The 13,727-nt window shown below is 31.8% G+C and overlaps 1 protein-coding gene across 4 annotated transcripts; it reads left to right on the forward strand.

The window, feature by feature from the left end:
* The first annotated feature begins 8,741 nt into the window (after window positions 1-8,741).
* Window positions 8,742-13,553, forward strand: LOC18053236 (BES1/BZR1 homolog protein 4). Of its 4 annotated transcripts, none has more exons than XM_024191770.1 (4): window positions 8,742-9,018; window positions 9,068-9,348; window positions 11,028-11,791; window positions 11,893-12,932. In XM_024191770.1, exons 2-4 carry the CDS (start codon window positions 9,133-9,135, stop codon window positions 11,894-11,896), a joined length of 984 nt encoding a protein of 327 aa, XP_024047538.1. In that variant the 5' UTR covers window positions 8,742-9,018; window positions 9,068-9,132; the 3' UTR covers window positions 11,897-12,932. The 4 variants fall into 4 exon arrangements, 3 of the variants coding, with proteins under 3 accessions (XP_024047538.1, XP_006449559.1, XP_024047539.1); XR_002907269.1 differs by adding an exon at window positions 13,432-13,553 and having other exon boundaries at window positions 9,018-9,348; window positions 11,893-12,728; XM_006449496.2 differs by having other exon boundaries at window positions 9,018-9,348.
* Window positions 13,554-13,727: the final 174 nt, after the last annotated feature.

The raw sequence follows: 13,727 nt of genomic DNA on the forward strand, positions 1-13,727 counted from the left end.
TTTGCGCCGTAACAGTTTCTTTGGAGTCCAGACAAGACGAGACCAGACCACGCTAGTTTTGGTAAAATATGATATGTTTACTTTGTTGGCAAATCCCTACGTTCCAGGGTTTTTTTTTTTTTTTTTTTCTCGAGAATACGCTCGTCCAAGGGGCTCGGCTCGGCGAACAGTAGCCGTACACGTGGTCCAATGTTGGCCTTCTAAAAGTTTAGCTAGTTAATTAAAAATTTTCTTCTAATTGAGATTGAGACACAGCACGAGATTGCTTTGGTCTCGGTTCAGCCATGGAAATTTCTTGCCTTTGAAGTGCATGGTGCAACACGTGTATGGGTTTTGACTGGATAATTGAGTCTCGTCGTTCATTTCATTCAATGAATAAATCATTTTAAGTCGAAATAAAAGATCGCAGATAAACATACGAGATTGTTCAATTCATTGGATACTTTATTAATTTGTAATGTCTCGTCTCGTTGAATTGAAGACCAGAATAGTTGCAACTTGCAATGATAATGTTTGTTGTCTTTCAGCAATCGAGTTTGAGTTGACCACAAAATTCTGAACTTGACTTTGAGACAAGGAATTGGACCAAGTCGGATCCCCTGTTTATACTCCAACGAGGACTAATCCTCTGATGATATTCGAGCTTGGGCTGACCGGTCATCGATTGTCGCGGTGTGGAAAAATAAAGCCCAAGTGTGGACTTCGTGGAAATTGGAATCTTTACTTTCCAATCAGGGAACAAAAGTGGAAAACAAATTTCACATTTTCTTTTTTTCATATTCTGTAAATGTCATTTCAAGATGCATCTTAGGGGATACTAGTTGCTTCAACTTGGTAAGTCATACTGTCATGCGAAAACATAGTCCAAATGTGAATTATGTGTAAGTTGGAATTTGTGCAGCACTTTCTATTTAACCACAAACTAACAAACACTGATTCAAAATAATAATAATAATAATAATAATAATAATGTTATGTTCATGAGGTTATTACACAAAATTTATAGCTCAAGTTAATTTTCATTGATTAAAATAATAAAATGTGCCTTAATTTTATATAAATTATACATATATATGTGCTACGGGAGATTTTACATTTTAAATCTCACTTACGTCATGATCGAGGATGGATGTGATTTTATGTGTTTTTTTTATTTTAAATAAAAATACATGAAATTATAATAAAACGTGGGCCAGTACAATTTTTCTAGAAAGTGCTTTGGGTTTGAATCCTAAAATGTTGTTTTCCTTGTTTTATTTTTCCAAATCAAACTCAACGATTTTTATTTTTCCTTTATCTAAAACACATTTAAAAAGCCTTGTAACGGTCATCTAATCTTATTTTTCAAAAGATAAAATTATTTTGTTATGATATCTATTTATATCCTGTATTGTAAGAAAATTGTTATTGAAAACAATTGAGCACTTATAGATACTTTTAGTATTCTTAGAAATTACATCAAAACCCTGAACTTCAATAATAGTTCCTTAATATTTATCCATCATATTTTTAATTATTAGAATTACTGGAAATATAATTCAAAATTCTGAATGGTATCCAATCTTTGTTAGCTAAAATGGCTCTTTTTTAAATAATTTTCTAATTACGAATCAAAAGATTGTTGAACATCAAGAGGGTGTTTGTTTGTTAACTTAAATGACTTCAAATGGCTTAACTTAATTGATTAAGTTAATTAAAGATGTTTGTTTTTATAGCTTAATGGGAGTTTTTAGATAACTTTGACTTAAACCAATTTTTTTAAAAAAATTTTAATCTTAATCACACAATTAATTTTTAATGTTTAAAAAAATCTCTCTCCAAAGCCCACCCATACACGTTTTCCCACTAATAATCCCATCTTTATGTTTTTTTATACAGTCATGGAATCTCTTCTAACTTTTGCCTTTCTCATCAAGTTTTTCAATCTCCTATTAATCAAAGTTATTATTCTTAAGCTTTTATATGCAATTCTATAATATGTGTTTACTAAAAAAGAATTTGTATATTATAACTACAAAATCGTTATGTATTTACTTGAATTCTTATATATAATAAAATATTATGGCACTTATATTTTTTGAGATATATATTATTTATTTGACATTCAAATTTAATAAGGGTACAAATATAAAAATACATATTTTTATTTTCTAAATTGTCAAAAGAAACAACTTAATACTTATATTTTTTTTTATGTGTGTGAGTGTTAATTCATATTCAGACATTTAGGTCTATTTAAATTTCAAATAAAAAAAGCCACCTATTTCTTCACAATATGAATTGATAAATAAAACAAAATGTAATATTCATAATAATCTTTGGTCAACATGTTAATAAAAATGTTTTTATTAAATTACGTCATTTTCAACTTTTACAAACGTTAAATCAATTTTTTTTTAAATAACTCAATTAATAATTGTTAAATAACTGACGTGTTATAAAAAAATTAATTTTGAACCAACAGCTGCCTAATAAAACAATAATAACAATTTCCACCCCCCCTTTGAATTTTCTTTTTCCTTTTTAGTTTTCTTTTTTTTTTTAATAATGTTTATTTTTTGGACTTCTTTTTCTTTGATGTAACAAAAAAACAAAAACACGACGAGACAAGATACCATTAAAAAGCTTAAGCCCACAGCGCAGCTAGCCGAACGCACTGTAAAGCTAAGATATTATCATCTCGGTTTGACACAAAACGGTTTGAGGGAGATGGGGGTGCGGGTACCCCGTGGGTGGCGGACAAATCGGCGACCCCACCAGCTCTTCTCAGGACATGATTACTTTATCTCATTACTCTCCAGCCAGTGGGGCCCACCACGTAGAATACCTTTTATACTCCCGCCATCGGTGCCACGCTAAATAGCCTCAAAATTACAATTCAATGGCCAATAGTAGAGCTGGCAAAATGGGTCATCAGCTCAAGTTCGTATCGTGTCAAATTTAAATCTATTTAAATCTAATCTATTTAATAATTGTGTTAAAATATTAAGATCTAAACTTGATACGAAAAAATAATTAGATTACCCAATAACCCACTTAATATTTATATATTAAATAAAAGTTACATCAAATATTTACACATTGTCATACATACGTATGCACATACATCCGTACATACATACATAATTTATCGATATTATAAAATATACATATCTACTAAAATATTACACACACTATTGATGTTTTAATTATATATATGTAAATAAGATTATATATCAATATTATAAAATATACATGCCTACCAATATTTTATACATTTACACTATTAAAGCTTTAAATGTATTTAAAATTTTATAAATAAAATATTATGTCTATATTCATCCTTTTAAAGAATAAAAATAATAAAGAAAATCATCTCTAATATTTAAGTTTTGATAACAAGAATCTGTAAATTATTTTAAAATAGAAAATATAATCGGGTCATTGATCGGATAAATGGATCAAAAATTTTAATTCTAATCTGACACGGAAAAAAATCGTGTTGACTCGGACCCGATCCATTTAATAATTGTGTTAAATTAGATAACTCATATCTATTTATTGGTGTTGTGTTCGTGTCGGATAATCGGATCGTGTCAAATTTTATCAGCTCTAGTCTCGCAGAAGCGGCGGACCTGAGTAGAATTTTCCAATCCAATTAATTAACTGAATGACCAGTAGGAGTCCGCTGCGTGCGGGCACGACGTTGAACTTTGGATTATTTGGATGGACTACCGGCGTAGGGGCCAAGTATTTTATTATCCTTCTTTTTCTTTTGAGAAGAAATATTATATAATTTTACGATAAGTTACTAGGTAAGTTGCTGTTTGTCTTTTTACGATAAGTAAGTTGATGCTTGTTTGTTTGTATTTTTTTTTATATATATTTACTTATTATTTGTTTTCCTAACTTATCATTTATTATACGTTAATTTTATGTGAACAGAAAGGTAAAAAATTCATTTTTATCTAAAATGTAAATAGCAAATTTTAATTTTGAAACTCAAAAATACCCCATAACATTTTGCATTATTATTAAAGATATTTTTATTTTTATTTTTTTATAATTTTCATTCGTATGGTAACATTAACTAACCAAAATATTGAACAACTTAATGTTGTACTATAATGGCTTCCATAGTGTTAATTTTATAACCACAATTGACGTAATAGTAATATCTTTTATTATAAAACTAAATTAAGAAATCATGATAGTAGTATTTTTTTAAAATCCTATCAAACTAATTAACTTGTTAAATTTCTAAATATGAAGAAAAATATATCCACAAATTAAAATGATGTTTATGTCAAAATATTATACTTTACATTTTTCTATTCAGAAATTGAAATATAAAATAAATATGTCGTTTAAATATTTACATCTGTACCTATTCAAATTTTAGCTATATTCATTACTATTCAAATTTCGTGGGAAAAAAAAAACACATCCTTAAGGAACAAATTGAAAAATAAAAAAAAAATTATAATTTTTAATATTGCAAGATAAAATATATATATTTTCTCTCTTAATTTATATATTATTTTAATAAAACAAGAGAATTCTCTTATTGTAAAATTACTCTTACTTATCTAAATGTACATAGTTTGCTAGCTAAGAACCTGACTTCTTAGGCTTCTGTTCTAACACAAATACCATTTACCCAACCCTTTTTTTATTAGACTTTTCATTTTCGCGCCCCGATAACAAATTTAAGGTTCCCTAGACATGCTCAATTAATTAATTAGCAGCCAAATTTCTATAAAAAAAAAGAGCAAAATGCAATGGGTGGTCTATGAATTTGAATTAAGGTTGTGTTTACTTGCTGGAGTGGGAGTGAGGAGTGTGGATTCCTCCAACTCCAGCGTTTACTTGCTTAAAATGGCCACGGATTGGGAATCCTACTCCGTGGGCCCCACTCATTTTTTGAGTGGGGAGTGGGAGTGGGACTCCCATTGGGGGAGGTGGGAGTGGGAATCCACTCCCACCTCTCCCCTTTTTACTATTTAATTTAATTTAATTTAATTTAATATTTTATAATTAATAAAATAAAATAAATAATATTTATTTGAATAATAATATTATATTTAACTAAATAATAATTTACATTGATTCTAAGTTAAAATTATTTTAAAATAATACTATTACATTAATAGAGAATTAATAAATATAATATTATTATATTTATTTTAAAAATAATAGTACTATATTTATTTAATATTAATAATAATAAATAGTTTATTCTAAGAAAATATTAATTTTGTACTAAATAATATTTTATTATTATTTTATATAATAATAAATTTAATATAATTATATTAAATAAAATAAAATAAGGTTTCATTTTATATTAAAATTAATAATTTATTGTTCATAATTAAGAATATTAATAATTATAATAAATTTATAAATATAATAAAATAAATATTATTCATTAAATATATTTTTTATTAGTTTTGTAATTAAAAACTATAATTCTTTAAATAAGGATAAAATTGTAATTTGAAACTATTTACTCCCAATCCAAGACAAAGTAAACACATAAATTGGATTCTGATCTCTATTCCATGCTTCCATTTTAGTGTAAGTAAACAACATACTCTCACTCCCATTCCACACTCCTAATCCAAGGATTCCCACTCCTCATGATTCTCACTCCAATCCAAAAAGTAAACGCAGCATAAGTGTGTATAAATTGAAGTAAAAGACACACTCCTTTTTTTATTTATATTCAAAACGATGACACATTCATGGTACATTCACTTTTTGAATTTGAAATCAGAATCATTAATAGTATTTACTTACAAAATTGAGGTTGAAATTGAAATCAAAATCGTAGAAAACCCACAAATTTAAAAATCATTTCCATTGATTTGATTCCCAACCTTTCCAACAACTTCCAAGGAAGGGTTGGGAATCAAAATATAATTTCTAAAACGACTCATTATACCTCCGTTAAATTCTTATAATCCCCATATTATCGTCAATTAAGTTTCATTATTTTTAACATTTTTTACAGAGTTTATGAAATATCTAGAAGTTTTGTATTACTTACAAATAGGTCCTATACTAGTACTACTAATAATAATAGCAATAATGATGATGATGATGATGATTATTATTATTATGATTATGATTATTATTATTATAATCATCATCGCCATCATTATTATTTATTAATGTTATTATTATTATATTAATATTATTGTTATTAATTTTTTAATTTATTTTCATTATTATTATTATTATATTAATATTATTGTTATTAATTTTTTTTATTTATTTTCATTATTATTATTATTATTATTATTATTATTATTATTATTATTATTATTATCTATTGTCACTAATTTCCTTATCATTAAATTTATTTTTTAGTATTATTATTATTATTATCAGCATCATTAATGTCATCATTATTAATAAATATAATTTTATTATTTTAATTGTTATTATTAATGTCGTTATTTTTAATATTAATACTATTATTTAAATTTATTATTGTTATTGTCATTAATTTCATTATTATTATTACTATTAAAATTTATTAATTTTATTGTTTTAATTAATTTTACTGTCGTTATTATTATTTTCAGTTTTATTATCGTTTCTATTCTTATTATTGTTATTATTATAATATATACATATTGTATTAGGGAAAATAATTAACAAATGATATTTTAATAATTTAAAACAGTCCATTTTAATTTCAAGATAAAGTAAACACATTAATGTTAATACATATTTTGATTCTTACAGCTCTAGTAAATAACTTATTCTGATTGTAATTATTTATTTCAATTCTTACTCATTCCAAATTGAATCTATTTCAATTGCAGCTCATTTTTATTTTCATTTAGTAAATGCACGATTATTGTAGATGGGACGGATATTTCTTTATCCTTTATAATTAGAGCGATATTTCAAATAATAGATGAATAATAATAATAATAATGCTGTGAAAGTGAGCTAAGTAGCGAAAGGAAGAGGCCACACTGGGGAGGTGGCGCACGTCCGATTGGCCCACAATAATAAATACGAAAAACAATGAAAGATGTAACACCTGGCTGTCTAATTTTTGCAAGATTAGAATATGGCGTGAAGGGTATCTGAGTCCGCGTCTCACTCCTCCGGTCTTCCCTTCTTTTGTCACGCGAAAAAGCAAAAGGGGTTAGTGTGCAGATGAGCAAGTGAACTGGGCAGTGTAACGTGAAGAGAGGGCGAGGAGAAGCCTTAAAGGCTTAAATCATTATAGAAACCAACAAAGATGAAAGCAAGACGGACTTTGCTAGCTTACAGAATCTGTAAGTTACAGACTGCACCATCAGCCGTTGGATGCGGAGTGAGAAATTAAACAATAAAAAATTGGATGGTGGGATGGTGGGAGAGGTTAGTTACAGAAGCTGCACCATAGACAGGTTCAAGAAAGACACGTGAAGCGGATTTGGTCATCATGTAATAATGCACCAACGCCAATGTACAGATGCAGGTTACATCATACAGTGGCATGGATACCCTCTGACACAGCGTTTCACTATCAATCTTAGTTAGTCTTAAGTTTCACTCCACACGTCGCTCGCCGCCGGCTAGGCCTGCCACAAGGCGCCTACCTACGGTTTAGGTTTTAGTTAGGGATGGCTATTATTTTTTTGTTAAAAGATTACTTATATTTGCTTTACATTGGTTTAATTTAATTTGTTGATCATATATTTAATTATATTTCTTTTTCATTTTATTTTTAAATTGATATCATTTGCAGTAATACCTATTTAGATATCACTTTTAAAAATAAATAACTATGAAATGAAATATAATCCATCTTGTTTGTATAATAAAGTATATTGAATAATTCTGATAAGGGGGAGGCATTCTCATTTTAACAAAATAAGAATATTATTAATAAATAAATAAAATATATTAATAAAAAAAACAACCTTTATATTTTTAATAGATAATGACTCTTAGATGTGCGGATGCCTAAATATAAATTTCATTGAGATTCATTATTATATTATATGATGTAATAGTTAACTGAATAGAAACTACAACATCATTTAGTGTAATAATAAATTGATATAAAATTCACATTTAGATATTTATATTTAAAAAACTGTAAATATAAGGCAGTAGATATAATGGAACTACTCCACCATAAAATATTAATAATGACTGTCAGATTACAATAATAAATATAAATATAATATTTATTTTTATAATTATACGGTTATCATCCATATTCCACTATAATTCAGTTCCAAGATAACCAAAACCTCTATATAAATATGTGTGTGTGGGGGGGGGGGGGGGGGGGAGAGATCTCAAAATCTTAGCTGTTAGATTTATTATGGACTCGACTAGCTTACAGAATCTGTAAGCTACAGACTGCAGCATCAGCCGTTGGATGTGATTGGATGTGGAGTGAGAAATTAAACCATAGAAATGGGACGGTGGGATGACGGGAGATGTTAGGTACAGAACCTGTACCATAGGCAGGTCCATTTATTATATAATAGAAAAGAAAAGAAAACGAATTGGGTTGGGCTGAGTTGAGAGGCTGAGTAGAAGATGATGGTCAAAATTTTGGGCGTGGAATGCTTTGCACCGATCCCAAAATCCAAACAATCAGTCTAATCTAATTTTACCTTTGAATATTTTAGTCTATGGCTAACATAAGCAACATAGGCTGCTTTATATAATATTATCTATTTTCCTATAATACCCTCACTCGTTATTTCGTCTACAATCTTACGAAACTATTGGTGGTTATTCGGGAAATATAAAAACGGTTTGGTATGAACACCAATCATTGATCAACATAACAATTAACACCGTCTTTCTCTAGTAGCTGCGAAAGCCACTAGCTCTTTATAAAAAGCCTAAACACGTGTTAGCCCCGTGATCTCGGAATAAAAGCTCCCAGTGACTAGTGAGTGGCCCATCCACGTAATTTTCCCCACAATCCATGTCCATTTACACTAGCACTCTGTATTAAGTTCACCTTCCCCAAACCACTCCATTTAACCACCACTCCACTCCCTCCGTCTCTTTTAAAAGGAGGGAAAAAGAAAGGGAAAAAAAAAACATCACTACACTCTCCGACTTCACATGAAACCAAGCTCTTGAAAAGAAGCGACGTCGTTTTCGGCTTCAGTGAAAATGACGTCTGGGACGAGAATGCCGACGTGGAAGGAGAGGGACAACAACAAGAGACGAGAGCGGCGACGGAGAGCCATCGCCGCGAAGATCTACGCTGGCTTAAGAATGTACGGTAACTATAGGCTCCCCAAACACTGCGACAATAACGAGGTGTTAAAAGCTCTCTGCAATGAGGCTGGCTGGACAGTCGAAGAAGACGGCACCACTTACAGAAAGGTAATGGACTAATTACACCATAAATTCCCTTAATTTTTTCCATTGATTTTAGATTCGCATGTTAGTGAACTAGTTGTCTCCGGTGATTATCTGCGCCGGTAGCGTTGGATTTTCCGTGCCCGATCTGAAATATGAAATTATTGACATTTTTTTGGTCATTTGAGCTGAAGTCTGTCAGTTCAGGCGAATCACGTTTTCTTCTTTTGGTGATCGACGGTTGAGATTGGTTTGGTTTGGTTGATTTTACTTTATTTTTGATTAAAATCTTTATTCAGTTGAGAGCTCGGAACACAAGACCGTAATATTCGCTCCCTGTTTCATTTACTGATTTGACGTTATAACACCCTTTTTAGTTTGTCGACTCAACCTACTTCTTTCCTCTGATAAGGTCCGAGGATTTTACTTTCAACGGGTAGTTTCGTCATTTCACTTGTAATCTATTTCTTAGATCGAACTTTCACTTGCTTTTAATGCAGCATCTGTACCGTGAAGCCCTTTTTAAGTTTTTATCTTTTTTTTTTCATAGACATCGTGCATGCACTTTTTAGTCGTTACTGTAAGGATAGTCCCGTCATTTTCGGATATTTCCCCGAGATTTGCGGAATTCTATCCTTTTGTGGGCCGGTGAGTTTTCTTCTTGTTCACAAATTGTTGAAAGAAAAGTTTCTAGGTTTTAATTAGTTGTTTATATATGAAGGAGAAAAGAGAGATTTGCATCTTTGGATTCCACTTTTATTAATAATTTTTTAATTTAGACAGTAAAGTGTGCGAGATATCTTTGGACTTTGATCAATGTAGGAACATGTTGGGAGATAGCGTGTTGTTTGGTGCATCATTATTTATTAATGTAGTATGTACTGTGTAGTGGCTTTGTGGGAGTGCAATGCCTATATTACCCATCATTACAATTGAAACATGGATAAAATGTAACGATGGTTAAATTGTGCATCCTGTATTCTTGGTGTCTCAGAGATACCGGAAGGATAAGAACTATCATAAGGGATACTCTTAGCCAATTATATGACATGTTAAACTTAACATTGGCTTTCCCATTTGGATTGAATTTTCCATCTTCAGGACTTGTGATTCTTACATTTCAAAGCAAAAAGAGAAAACAATACGCACCAGAGAATTTTGGCAATTTATAGCTTTGATCTTCATGCTTTTGGGTACAATCCCATAATATATAATACAGAGGAGCATTGAAGGGGATAATGTAGCTGATATGATAGATTGTTATCGTAGTCTTTGTCTGGTGAATAGTGAAGTTTTTCAATTTCCTCCTTTCACTTGGAATTGTGATTTGGCCGCCACTGACTGACTTATAGGATGTTTAGATTATGTTTTGTGATGCTGCCATCGTTGATAGATGTCCAGCATGATACTACTATTGGTTTACAAACAAGTTTCACATATATTAAAAAGCTTTGTACTAGTATCAAAATCCAAGATCAAAATGACATTTAGCTAATGTGAATGAATTTGAAATCATCTTGACTCAAGATCAAGTAAAAACTATCTAGGACAACGCATAAAACAGAAAAGGTCTATTTGGTCTGTAGCGGCATTTGATAATAGCAATTTTTTCTCTAGATAAAATTGGTGAGCTGCATTTCTTTTTTGCTACGAAATTTGTTTATACCTGAAATTTCAATATTCCCTTCTGTGCTATTTCTTAGGGATGCAAACCTGTAGAATACATGGATGTCATGGGAGGGTCCGCATCAGCCAGTGCCTGCTCATCATACCAGCAAAGCCCATGTGCATCCTACAATCCCAGTCCTGGCTCATCTTCCTTTCCAAGTCCACGGTCTTCTCATTACACACCTCATGCTAATGGTAGTGCTGATGCCAATTCACTCATCCCATGGCTCAAAAACCTTTCATCTAGCTCATCATCAGCTTCATCCAAGGACCCCCACCATATGTACATTCATGGAGGTTCCATAAGTGCTCCAGTCACCCCTCCGCTGAGTTCCCCAACCTGCCGAACTCCTCGAACAAAAAATGACTGGGATGAACCAACTGCTGTTGCTGCTTGGGCTGGTCAGCACTATCCTTTCTTGCCTTCTTCCACCCCACCAAGTCCTGGCCGTCAGGTCCTGCCTGATTCAGGATGGCTATCAGGCATCCAAATTCCCCAGAGTGGGCCATCATCACCTACATTTAGCCTGGTTTCACGAAATCCTTTTGGGTTCAGGGAAGAGGTTTTATCAGGTGGACCATCCCGAATGTGGACTCCTGGACAAAGTGGGACATGCTCTCCTGCAGTTCCTGCTGGTGTTGATAACACATCAGATGTCCCAATGTCAGATTGTATTGCAACTGAATTTGCATTTGGCTGCAATGCGACGGGCTTGGTAAAGCCTTGGGAAGGAGAGAGGATCCATGAGGAATGTGTATCTGACGATCTTGAACTTACACTGGGTAACTCTAAAACAAGGTAACTTCAAACACACTTTGAGGCTATAAGATGCAGCATGCAGTAAAATTCCTTATTTTCATTGTAGTTTTGTTAACTAATGAACTGTTTTGCTGGTGCAGATAAAGAAGCTTCTTCATAAAATGTGGTTTGAGGGAATCATCCTGTCCCTTGAGTTGGCTTCTCACATGTGCAAAATTAGAGTCCAGATTATCTGGATTTCATAATGCACTTCTGTTGGCAAGGCAGCTGAATTAGAAGTGCAGTGAATAGGAGCTCATTCCTCCCCCCCCCCCCCCCCCCCCCTCTTTTTTCAACAAGAAAAGAAGACAAAAAGTTTAAATTATAAATAGTTCATGGTGTTGACTTTGCCCCCCTTTGTTCAATTCATTCTTCTGTTTATTATTCCATCTTATTTTCCAGATAGAAGTTCCAATTGAAGAATTGATAGATTTGCTATTAGGTTTTCTTGTGTGAGGTTTGTGATTAAAAAAAGGTTTTTGATGTCAAGATTAACTGACAGGTATTGAAGTTGTTACCACATTTGTGCTTGTGCATCCATACAACACAATTATGTTGTATGTTATATGGTGACATTATCCAATCGCAATCCCAGGTCACGCCAATTGTTGTCCTCGACTCTACCCACTGCCACTGCAATTGGTTTGGTTACCTAATTCCAACCAAACCAAAGCTAAACAAAAGTCTCACTTGTTTTTGAATCATGACCCTTCCGTTGAGTGGAGGCTTGATGCAATTATTATTATGTGTATGTCCTCGTTGCTGGATAAATGTGGTGGAACATCATGATTGATTTTGATGGTCAACAGCTTGCACGGATGATGAGTTTGGCTGTATATCCAGCGGATCCCGCCTAATTTTGGAGAGTGATGATGAGCACAAGTCTGTGCTTGGCGACAAAGAGAGAGAGATCTGTTTGACGCATATCGTAATTGTTGTAAGTGCAAAATTTTTGTGTACTTTGGGGTCGTGACTAGTGAAAGGTAGTTTTCATTAGTAGATTGCATCCTAGGTCAACTAAACTCTAGCTACTTATTTCGATTTAATTATCCCTCAAACCCTAGAGTAGGTCTGAGAACATAATGGATGATGTTCCCATGTTGACCCAATCGGCGAAAGACTGAGCCAACTACAAGTCAAACAACTCCTTTGTTTTAGGTGCTCTTCCAAAACATGGCGTGATCTAAAGAGTTGATTACCTTAATTTTCCAGTTGGTTCAATTGGTTAATTTTGGTTATTAATTAGCAGTTTTTAAGTGTAATAATATTTGCAAATTAGATTGACACATATCCAGTGCATATTCTGAAGATATATAGTTGCGAAGACATATAGGTGGCTAGTTGCAAGTTTATATGATTATTCTTACAACACTGGTTGAGCTTCTTAACTTCACATACTATATGCGAACTTGTTTCTTTCATATATATCACAGTAATTGTATCATGTACGGCTTAAACTGACTACCATAGGATTTTAAGATATGTAATTTGTTATAGTGGTAATATATTGTACTTGTTGTCTTGATTGTTTTGGTATTTGATTGGACATGTGATAGGTTATAATCTATATTTTCTCTGAGCCTCCGTCAAATTTCTCTTCAGATGCTATGCTACGTTGATGTTTTTTTTCTTTCACATAGAAACTGTGGGTTGTTTAATGGTCAAGTTGCCAAGAGAAGATCAAGATTCAAGATAGAACGGACGGAAGTCTCAACTCCGTTAAGCTGTCTTTCTTTGTGCGTGCCTTTCAAAGCTTATCGTGCAATATGCATCATGCCTTTCAAATGTAATTATAAATTTTACCTATTTATGTATAAACAAGCAATTCTGTTAAAATTTGTTTAATCTTACCCGTCTCTCCGTCTAACCTAGCGTGACAGGTTAAACAAGTTTTAGTAAACTGTTATCAGGTAAATAATTTTTAGATCTTTGTTTT

Source organism: Citrus clementina, unplaced genomic scaffold, assembly GCF_000493195.1.
Source record: "Citrus clementina cultivar Clemenules unplaced genomic scaffold, Citrus_clementina_v1.0 scaffold_2, whole genome shotgun sequence".
Classification (NCBI taxonomy): Eukaryota; Viridiplantae; Streptophyta; class Magnoliopsida; order Sapindales; family Rutaceae; genus Citrus; species Citrus x clementina.

Coding starts and splice junctions, on each gene's coding strand:
- LOC18053236 (XM_024191770.1), top strand. CDS start 9,133: ATGACGTCTGGGACGAGAATGCCGACGTGGAAGGAGAGGGACAACAAC. Junction 9,349..11,027: donor ACGGCACCACTTACAGAAAG/GTAATGGACTAA, acceptor GCTATTTCTTAG/GGATGCAAACCTGTAGAATA.